We start from the raw sequence: 12175 nt of genomic DNA on the forward strand, positions 1-12175 counted from the left end.
AATATATGTGAAAAACATTCGTAATTATTTGTGAATTGACTGCACCTCTCTGAGACCAATCCCAATTACTCCACCCACTCCCAGGAATCCATTGCCATATAAACCTAAAGCCCCCCCAACCCAGGGGTTTTACCCCCAGACCCCCACCCGATTGGGGTATTTCCTGCATTGGGGCTCCACCCCCAGACTCACACATGATAGCTTTGGACTTACTCTGCACACACAGTTCATCACAACATGTTATCTTCATTTCTGTTATTTTTTTCCTGTGGTGATTTTTTCATGTATCAGTGAGTGTATTTGTCCCTTTCTATATGACTGTCATTAGGTTTTATTATGGTCACTATGTAAATGTATACCAAAATATACCAGTGGTGTTGCACAGCTTTCTTATTTTCAATTTGTGGAGGAAATACCATAAATGTAAATTGTCATATTTTTTGTCATTCTGTCCATTACAGACAAGATATACCTTGTACCATATGACTCTGAAACTGAAACTATACCATATCTCACAGTGAAAATGATAATTAATACAAAACCACTTCATTTACATAGTGGCATCTCTAAGACTTTAGGTGAATGCATTATGATAAGAAAAAAAATGATAATGTCATATGTTAGAATATACAAGTCAGTTTCTTGTACAGTTGTTTATATTTATACTTCAATTTCTTTCATATTTTACTCACCTTGCTTCTCCCCCTCCCTAGCGACCAGTTTATATAGTATGGTATTGCCTAGAGCAAAGTTCTCAGTGAGTTGGTGAGTGTGCATTAGTTCAAGGAAGAAAATATCTTAGGCATACACATTCCACACTTTACATATTGGTGTGATGGATAGCCAGCAATATGGAGTCCAACAGAGTAGATTTGCATTGTCAGGTGCCTCTACACCATGCAAAGACTGACAAACCTTCATCACATATACCCTGGTGACATAGTCTTACATGGTCTGGTGATAAGAGATTGTTAAAGTGTTCAAACTATGTCTTCCCAGAAAGTATGTGGTGTAAATTTGTTGACCTTAGCTAAAGTGCTGGAAAGTCTCCACAAGACAAGTAGCAGACTCATGGGTGTTTAAAAATTTAACTATGACCATTATATGATTTGTAGATATCTGTGATCATTTATTGGTAAAAGAGAAAGCTCTCCAAACTCTACCCTATGATAGTAAAATGTGCAACAAAATTTTATCCTAAGTAGGCAATGTAAAGTTGTGTGTTTGTGTCACATAAAAATAAGGAGCTTCTTTACTCTTGTCAGCAAGATAAATTCCTCAACGTGGAAATTTTAAAACCTTTTAAAGGTTAGTTTTACATATTCAGTTTTTTATTTGTTTACAATTCAATATAACGTAATACAATGGAATATTAAGTAACCATTAACCATAGTAACCATAGTCCGAAAGGATATTTAAACTTCGGGAATAGGATTCTCCATGCTTTTCTTGAATCTTTTGAACCAGCCAAATGTGTGGACATCATCATGATGTTTGAGGTATGATTATGGCTAGTCTAAGAGTGGAATAACTAACTAACTAACTAACTTACAAAACTAAAAGAAATATACAGAAAAGATTCCTATCCTAGTTGCTACCAGGTCAACATGGAATTATTGTCTATATTAGTGTCTAATGTCTATCACTATCACTGTAAGCCTTATTTTCTGTGCTGCACTTGGTAAAGGTATCCACTAGTTTTGGCTATGATTTATTTTATTGAACATATTTCATACAATGGGTAACCTTTGGTAATATATAAAAGAATATATGCATTACAAAATAATATATATATATATATATATATATATATATATATATATATATAATATATACATTTGTCTGTGTGTGTGTGTGTGTGTGTGTGTGTGTGTGTGTGTGTGTGTGTGTGTGTGTGTGTGTGTGTGTGTGTGTGTGTGTGTGTGTGTGTGTATTATAATAATGTTCATTATAAAAGAATAATAATGATAAAAATAATATTGATTATAACAAAAGTGATAATAATAATTATGATAATAATGATATATGTGTATATATATATATATTGTGTTATATATATACACAAATGTGTATATATAATGATATTATATATATATATATATATATATATATATATATATATATGTATGTGTGTGTGTGTGTGTGTGTGTGTGTGTGTGTGTGTGTGTGTGTGTGTGTGTGTGTGTGTGTGTGTTTAATATGTATATGTATGTCTGTATATATATGTATGTATGTTTAATATGTATATGTATGTCTGTATATATATGTATGTATGTTTAATATGTATATGTATATATATATATATATTATATTATATTATATTGTATTATATATACACACATGTTTATATATAATGATAATATGTGTGTGTGTGTGTTTATACATATATACATATATTTATGTATATACATCTACATATGTATATGTATACATACACACACACACACACACACACACACACACACACACACACACACACACACACACACACACACACACACACACACACACACACTAATATATATATATATATATATATATATATATATATATATATATATATATGTATATATGTATATTCACGTATACATGTGCATATGTATATACATATATATATACATATACATATATTTTTATACATTTATATATATTTATATATACATATACACATATATATGTGCATAAATACACATTTACATACATACATATATATGTATGTTTATATATATTATATATATATATATAATATATGTATGTATGTATATATATATGTGTGTGTGTGTGTGTATATATATATATATATATATATATATATATATATATATATATATATATATAAAGAGAAAAAAAAGGGGGGGGGGGCATATAGAAAGACAGATTTACATTTTTGAAAATGTCTTTTTGACTAAGCCACAAGAATTGTCTAAACTTTGTGTTTGATAAAGTGACAGAGATTAATTCTGTCATTAGACAATTGCTACTATTGATTAGGGATTTTACATTGTTTGCTCTTATATTTTACACAACAATTTAAATGTTTTATTAAGTACAAGAATGAGAATTGATCGGCAACAATTTTGTTTCTCTGATATTTGTAGACTTAATTTTATAGGAATAAATTGTTTAGGATTTTTTCTTTCTTTCTTTCTTTTTCTTTCTAAATAATGTATTAGAGAATTTAAATCAAGGAAGCTGAACATAGGCAGCAGAGGGCTAATACAAGTTTCGGTATTATTATGAACTAAGTCAGATCTACTTATAGCAGCTACTACACCTCATGCATCCTCTAGGCTCTGAATTTTTGTAATGGTCTGTTTCAGTGCTATTCAACCGAGCTGGACAGTCTACCTAAGAGTGGCTGAGATTAGCAAGGGTTGGATAGCAGTCTTGGTGTGAAGAGGTAGGTGTACAAGTCATTTGTCAGGATAGATTTGTGGCTCGCAAGCTTTCACATCAAGTTTATTTTAAATTGCATAGAAATCTGCTTTCTGTATAGTGGATTTGTACTGAAATGCATTTCCACTCCATCCCCCCCCCCCCCCCAATTCCTTTTTTTTTTTCTCTCTCTCTCTATCAAAGTGGATATCAATCATATCCATTCCCTGTTAGTGTAATTAGCAACACAGGCAACTCTGGGAGTAGGTTTATGACAATGAGTCCCAAGCTTAAAATTATAAGATGACACATGTTCACTTCCTTTTGGGTTCAGGAACATTTTATCAAGTACACTGAGGTTTTAGGAAAGATTGATTAGAAAACTGGATAAGTGCCAGTGTAGGATGGACAAATTTTATCTGTGGGTGGACACTGTGGGTGGACACCATCAAAAAAAGATTAAAGAGCACTGGTCTCTGTCTAACACAGTGAGAAGGCAAGAAACTTGATTGAGTATATGAAAGTTTTGGGAGATTCAGTGATTAGACAATACTGTAGAGTCAACTGATTACATTCTGTTCTAACTCTGATTCCAGCAACAGATCCATATTGCACTTTGCTTTAGTTTTGCCAAGACTTTTGACTAGATGTAGAGTTACCTCTTGAGAGAAGACAAAAAAAAATAGGTTATGGATTAGTTTATGACTATAGTATCTTATTTTGTAGGTGCATCGTTTCCCTTTAATTATGCTACTAGTACATCATACACATGATTTATCTTTATTTTATCAGTATATTCTCAGCTTTATACTCCCATGAAATTTAATAAACATCCTCAAAATTACCTGGTCATGCTACCCAATGGATTTTGCTTGACACTAAAATATAACATCTGTCAGTGCCACATATATTGATGCTGTGGATTGAAACAGAAGCAAAATAACTGATGTTGGTGGTAGGTTGTGAACAAGCTGGACAACCTGACTGCCTCAACCACACATAATCATACAAAAAAAACACATAGTCAGATATGTTTCTGATTCCGGTGAACAAATTTGCCTAGATCAGATGAGGCTAAACTCATGGCTACCGCAAAGTGATCAGTGGTATCTGCATGGAGGCTGAGAGAGACCTTGGCAGTAGAAACGTAGGGTGGATCCATTGCCTTCAAAGCATTCTCCTCTCTTATAAAAAATGGATATAATTTTGTTAAGCTGCTCTTTTACAATTCATTTTCTAAACAAGAATTACACTGGAATAATGAACAATAAGATTTAAACCAGTTAGTAATATATTATCATTATTATTATTATTATTATTATTATTATTATTTGTTTACTTATTTATTCTCTACACTTTACAGTATAGGTTCTTTTCATTATTTTTCCATTAATAAGTATTTCCTCTTTTCACTAAGGTGAATAATGCGTAATGGATCAAGATACCCCCGTGTCCCTAGCCAGTCCTTCAGAGGGTAAACCAGCCATCCAGTCTCCTCAACGGAAGAACAAAGACGACCTTAATAACTGTGGATCCAATACTACAAGCAATAATGGCCAAGACTTGTTCGGCACAGATACAGCCACCTCCAAAATTGCCATCATTAATTCAGGTGTGAATGGCGTTTCACCTGCTGTTACTTCCCTCTCTCCAGTACTACTGCCCTCCAACTCTTTTTTGTCATGGAAGGATACACACGGCATTGCCAGGAAGGTGAAAGTTATCAGGATAGAGCAGCAGAGCAATGCTTCCTGTACTTTACCCACAGCCAAAGTAATCTGCACACCCACAAATTTGCCACAGGATCTTGGTTCAACCTCCAGTGCCACCATCATGACTCCTGTAGCCACACCTGGGAACAGTGTTAGGACTTCCATTATTACAGAGGGAAAGCCATTGATGGAGGAAGATGGAGTTGCCAATCCTCTAGAACAAGAGATGGAATTGTCAGGTGAGGACCAGGACAACTCGAGTACAAAGACCATTTCAGACTTGGGTGAATCCCATGACTTGGGTTGTAATGTCAGTGCAAATGTGTCAGCCATCCCCACTACTACTTGCACCACCAAAGAGGGGGCTAATGAGGTGGACATCCACTCATCCCCTGTTGAGTGTGAAGTATCATTTAGCGGAGAGGGGGAAACTGATCATAACATTCAACCAGAAAGCAAATCAAAGAAAATTGTTATGAAAAAGACCAAAAACAGTAATCTTAGCAAGACTCTTACGTTTGGCCATATGAGACAGGAGAGGCAGGTGCATCCGTGTCATCTGTGTGGGAGCTTATTATTCCGAGGGACTCCCGTGCACAGCGTGGACCTGCACCAGCCACTGCCTCTCTCTTCTTTACTCCCGTCCATTCTCTTAGCCTCACTTGGGATGTCGTGCCCTCTCCCTCGTAGCAATGGGGTCAAACTGTGCCAGAGATGCTATGACTTGCTTATGGAAGGAGATGCCACTTATAAGAAGTTGCAGGTTGTAACAGAGCGTATGAGAGAAGCTTGGCCAGCCTACATTCTGGAATCTAAATCACTGGACAACACTCTTAAAGGTGGTGTAATAGCAACCATGCCTGTGAGTAATGAGCCAATACGCCCTACTACACCCCCAAGTCTATCAACCTCTAGGAAGTATGTTCCTATCCTGCCTAAGGCAGAGCAGCTCTCAGAAGAGCCATTGGAAACATCTAAAAGATCAAGAAGTAAGACACTGAAAAGTGGCACAAAGAAGAAGCCACAACCTGAGGAAGGAAATAGCCACAAATTGTGTATTTGTGGACTTTGTGGGATGGACTTCTATGGCGAGCAAGACTGGTGCCTGCACATGGCAGCAGTTCACCATGTGCAGCCTCGTTGGCTGTGGTACAACCTCCAAGCCACACTGAAGATGCAAATAGGGAAAGAGCTGGAGCGACCAGACCCATTACCCCAGCAGGACTACACAGATGGCAGGAAGATTCGAAAGTGCCATGCATGTGGTAAGACCTTTTCAGAACGCCATGAATTAGTGCAGCACCTACGGGAATTCCATAATATGGTGGTTGATGATGAATTCTTGGCCTCAATATCTGGAGAAACAACAGAACAACCACAAGAGCCACAGCCTGTAGCTGCTGTGCAGATCAAGACAGAAGTTATGTGGGATCAGCATGACATGGATAGTCAGATTTGGCAGCCGGAAAATGACCACACATGGCAACAAGAGGATCATATGAAGCAATCTGAGAACAGTGAGGCATGGCAGACTGGGGATGACCATACATGGCAAGCAGATGAACAGGTTGGCAACACCTGCTCATATGAGGATGCAAGAGCAAGATTACTTGCAGAAGAGGAGTTAACTTTGTCTAAAGGTAATACGAGGGAAAGGTCAGCCGAAGAGGCGACAACCAGTACTATTCAAAATCGTGTGGAAGAACCTCGACCATCAAGAGGTGCACGATGGTGGTGTCGGGCCTGTGGGCAGGCTTTTAATAGCCTTGGGGCGTTACATCGCCATAAACAGCAGAATCATCCAGGTATGCTTCGAGTTGCTTCCAGGACCCCAAAGGTCGAATCTTTAAAGGAAACTACAGGAGATGCGGGCATGGCATGTGAAGAGGAAGAGCGACATTTAAGCTTGAAGTGTATAGTTTGTGGACTGAATGTCGAAGGAAAGAAGAATTTGAAGAGACACATGGAAGCAGAACACGAAGGTTCTGTCGTCATTCTGGAAGGTGACGGTTGCGGAGGCATCATTAACCATCGCCTCAACCTCACTGCCGCCCCAGAGGCCGAGGGTGACAGTGAGGAGAGACAGCAAGTCATAAATCAGAACCTTGGACAAGGGAAGAGCAAGAGCAAGATGAGCTGCCGTGCATGTGGTGCCGCATTCAGCAACCTAGTCACTCTTGCTAAGCACCAACATGAACATCATAAGGAGATGGTGGACGAAGGGGGAGGGCCTGTGGGCAGTGTGGGCATAATGATGTTGGAGTGTGAAGTGTGTGAGAGAAGGATGCACGGCTTATCAGCGCTGCGACTGCACATGACCAAGGTGCATCACTGGCCACACAAGACAGGCCGGCAGCACCGTTGCAAATTATGCCTATATCAGGGTCGGACACGCAGACAGCTGGAGAACCACATGCGTGTCAAGCATGGCATGGATATTATGCCACATGTGGAATGTAAATTGTGTGGGAAGAGCTACACAGCAGGTTACCTTAATAGACATGTAGCCAACATGCACGAGAACAAGAAGGGGTTCGCCTGCGAGTTTTGTGGCATGAAATTTAACGACAATTCCAGCCTGAAGAGCCATATTTACTTCGAGCATGCCAACAACAGGTGGAAATGTGAACCATGCAAGCTAGCCTTCCAGAAGTATCACCAACTACGGCAGCATAATTACTATGTGCATAGCACGAAGGTCCACACATGTAACTACTGTGGCAAAACTTACAAGCGCAAGAGTGACCACACTGAACACATCAAGCGGAAACACATGGAGAAGGTAAGGCAGTATTCAAATCAAAAAGTATTTTTTTCGTTATAGTAACGGCTGTAAAAATATACGAAGGGTGTCAGTGCTAGATAGAACAACACTGATATCTTAGAGTAAGTTCAAACAGTAACACACACAAAGGTATTGATGATGGCAGCAGTAATAAGTTGATGACGTCTGGCAATAGGAATAGCAGCAGCAATAGCAAGAAAAACGAAAAGATACACTCTGTAGTGTAGTGTATATCATTGTTTCGAAATGATTGAGTTCATTTAAATGTTATTTAACGCGATGTTTCCCTCGCCGTGAACCTTAAATTAAAACGATCTAATACGATGCGATCTGATGATGCCCTTCCAGATACCGACGCAGTGCCCAAAGTGTCCGAACTCGTACCTCGACCGAAAGAAGCTGCGGACACACCTGATGAGGAAGCACGGCGTCCCGTGGGAGGACACGATCTCGAGGAGGTTCGCGCGCATCCAGCAAGAGAGCAACTGCCTGAGAGCGAGACCCGGTGTCATCCACCCCGACTCCTCTTCAGCCATATCCAAAAACAGCAAGAACCTCAGAACCCTGACTCGAGAGGACCCGGAGGCGCAGCAGCGGGGCGACTCGGCCGATCCAAGCGACGGCATCCACCACTACGCCCACGAGGAGGACGGGGAAGGGGGTCGAGGTGGAGGCGGAGGAGGGGAGGAGGGAGCGGGGGTGGAGGTGGTGGAGGCAGTAGGAAGCAGCCACGTGGAGGCCCTGGCGGAGGAAGCAGGATACAATATCGTGGAGGTGACGGAGGCTCCGGGGGACCTCCATGCCATGGGGGACATCAGCTACATCATCCTCCAGGCCGGAGAGCACTAGCCTCACGCCCCTTTTCCTAGGAGGCCGTTGGCTCGCTGGCGGACTTCCAACCTCATAGTATAAATACATATAAAAATGCAATATAAGTAATACCCTTGCAAAATTTGACTAAATGTATATCTTGTTATGATAACTAAAGACGTTACAGCCATGTTCATCGGAAGTCCGGGCTCTGGCTTCGCGTTTACACCCGTTACTTGGTGGCAACTGCGCCACAATCCTCTGCGGCGATAGATTCAAAAGTCAGTTAACTAGCTGGTGAATTGGCTGGCAGTGTGAGTGCTAGTTGCCGGGCTAGTCAGTTGGTGCTTGTGTGCGATGCGACTTGTTTTTGCTCTTAGATCTTCAGCCTTTTAATCGCTGTACAAAGGATGTCTTCAACGAGAAGGGATTGAAATAGCTTAGAGCGTGCGATAGGCTGAATTTATTTATTATTGTTGTTACGCTCGTCCATCTGTTGTTAAAAAAATTGTAAATGATATTTTTGGAAGAGTAAAATTATAGTTATAATGTGTTGTTGTTTTTTAACATGTATATTCACACATGAATAACTAACTGAAAGTTTAATATTATCTTGTAATCATCAATTAGAACCTGCCGTCGAAATAAACAAATAATAGATAATACAAATGAATTAATCTGCACTAAAAGATATTTAAAAAATAAATTCTCATTATCACATCAAAATCAATTTACTATTTCGATGTTACCTCTTCAAAGTCACACTTCCGTCTAATCAGAACGCTAAAATCCAAACCTCACTTTCAGGTAGTGTACATATTCAGGCAACAATTTTGTGACGTTCACAAATATCACGTAATGTTATGGGTGGTCACAGAGCGTGGGAAAATGGGCGGAAGGGGACACGGAACGGGTACATGACAATAAAGCGGGAAGCAGGTAAAGGTTGATTGCAAGTCTGATAATGGTGATGAAATTAGAGTTTTGGCAGACGTTTACGCGTTGTTGGGACACTAATGATAAAGATGCTGATACGCTAACAGTCATGTGTAAAGTTAATACGCATTGATGAATTTTGTGTTCTAATATATATATATATATATTTTTTTATAAAATATATATATATATAACTGTATATACATACATACATATACATATAAAACATATATACGTATTTACTTACATGTGTATATTTATGTACACACACACATATGTGTGTATGTGTGTATATATATATATATATATATATATACATATATATATGTGTGTGTATACGCATATACATACATATATATATATATAAATACATATACAATATATATATACATATATAGTATATATATATATATAGTATATATATATACATATACACATATATATAGTATATATATATATATATACATATACACATATATACATACTGTATCTATCTATATATATATGTATATATATTTTATATATATCATATATATATGTATATATATTATATAAATAAATATATTTATATACATATATATAGTATGTATATATATAGATAGATAGATATACATATAAACTATATATATACATATATACAGTGTGTGTGTATATATGTATGTATATATATATATATATATATATATATATATATATATATATATACAGTGTGTGTGTATATATACATATATACATACTGTATCTCTCTCTACATATATATATTTTTTTTTTTTTTTTCAGACATTTATTCCACTGCAGGACATAGGCTTCTCTCAATTCACTATTAAAAGGCCATATGGCAGTGTCATATGGCGCTTCGAATAATTATAGAGCGCCGTCGTGAGTTCGGACGTGGGCTGCTCGCAGCCTACATCGATCTCAAGAAGGCGTTTGACACGGTGCATCGCGAATCTCTCTGGGAGATCCTGAGACTAAGAGGAATTCTAATAAGGATTATTGGACTAATAGCAAACCTGTATACAGGCACTGAAAGTGCTGTAAAGTGTGGTGGGGGCCTGTCGAGCTTCTTCCCTGTTAGTTCAGGTGTGAGGCAAGGCTGTGTTCTTGCACCAACACTTTTCAACACTTGCATGGATTGGATACTGGGTAGAGCTACTGTCCAAAGTCACTGTGGAGCAACTCTGGGCAATATCAAGGTTACAGACCTTGACTTTGCTGATGTTGCCGTACTCTCTGAATCTCTGGAAACCCTTGTGGCGGCTCTTGATGCATTTAGCAATGAAGCGAAGCCCCTGGGGCTAGAGGTCTCCTGGACCAAGACCAAGATCCAGGATTTTGGGGGCCTGCTAGGAGACCCTGTACAGTGGATACGTGCTTGCGGTGAAAACATCGAAGTCACAAAGAGCTTTATATACCTCGGTAGTGCATTTCACGACTCTGGGCTGTCAGACCAAGAAGTCAGTAGACGGATTGGCCTGGCAGCAGGGGTCATGAAATCTCTCGACAAGAGTATTTGGAGATGTCGGTACCTGTGCAGAAGGACCAAGTTACGTGTTTTCAATGTCCTGATACTTCCAGTTTTACTCTATGGTAGTGAAACTTGAACACTATCTTGTGCTCTGGAATCTCGTCTTGATGCCTTTTGTAACAGATCCTTGCGCCGGATCATGGGGTACAGTTGGCGGGACCATGTGTCCAATCAACGGCTGCACCGTGAGACCGGTACAGGACCTGTTACTTGCACAATCCGTGATCGCCAACTCAGGCTATATGGCCACTTGGCTCGACTCCCACAGGATGATCCTGCCCATCAAGTTGTCTCTGTCCGAGACAACCCTGGGTGGAGGAGGCCTGTGGGACGACCGAGAAGGTCGTGGCTTGGGCAGATCGATCAAACCTGTCGTGAGGAACTAGAGATGGGCCGGGCCCCTGCCTGGCGGCTCGCCATGAGGGATCCTCGTAGGTGGAAGCGGAGGGTGGATGCGGCTATGCGCCCCTGCCGGCGTTAGCTCCAAAATGATGATGATGATGGCAGTGTCACCCTTGCCTGATTGGATGCCCTTCCTAATCAGCCGCGGTTCATCGCGCTAACACTTGTGCCACGGCGGTGATTTCCCCTACGACACCTGCGTTTGACTTCTCAAGGCGATATGTCGTTTTCTCAGGCTCGAGCGCAGGCATTTTTCCGACCGCCGCGACGGGGAATTGAACTCGGTACCACGAGGGTCGGAGTCCAGTGGTCTATCCACTGGACCATTGCGGCAGTCGTATCTAAAAAATATATATATATATTTATATATATACACAGTATATATATATATGTGTGTGTGTGTGTGTGTGTGTGTGTGTGTGTTTGTATGTATATGTGTGTGTGTGTTTCTGTATGTATATGTATTTGTATGTGTGTGTGTTTGTATGTGTATGTATGTGTGTGTGTGTGTGTGTGTTTATATGTATGTGTATGTATATGCGTGTGTGTGTGTGTATGTATGTGTGTGTGTGTGTGTGTATGTATGTATATGTGTGTGTGTGTTTCTATAATATATGTATGTGTGTG

At 39.4% G+C, this 12175-nt stretch overlaps 1 protein-coding gene across 2 annotated transcripts in view; it reads left to right on the forward strand.

Moving 5' to 3' along the window:
- LOC125034294 overlaps positions 1 to 9233 on the forward strand; it is a 9770-nt gene extending 537 nt beyond the window's left edge. Inside the window, exons 2-4 of one of the 2 annotated variants that reach the window (XM_047626052.1) lie at positions 3321 to 3400; positions 4793 to 7869; positions 8221 to 9233. In XM_047626052.1, coding sequence (XP_047482008.1) covers positions 4807 to 7869; positions 8221 to 8721 — 3564 coding nt within the window. In that variant the 5' untranslated portion in view covers positions 3321 to 3400; positions 4793 to 4806 and the 3' untranslated portion in view covers positions 8722 to 9233. The remainder of the gene's footprint in view (positions 1 to 3320; positions 3401 to 4792; positions 7870 to 8220) is intronic. The other variant, XM_047626054.1, reaches the window with a different exon arrangement.
- The last annotated feature ends 2942 nt before the right edge of the window (positions 9234 to 12175 follow it).

The sequence above is a fragment of the Penaeus chinensis genome, chromosome 17 (genome assembly GCF_019202785.1).
Source record: "Penaeus chinensis breed Huanghai No. 1 chromosome 17, ASM1920278v2, whole genome shotgun sequence".
Lineage (NCBI taxonomy): Eukaryota > Metazoa > Arthropoda > Malacostraca > Decapoda > Penaeidae > Penaeus > Penaeus chinensis.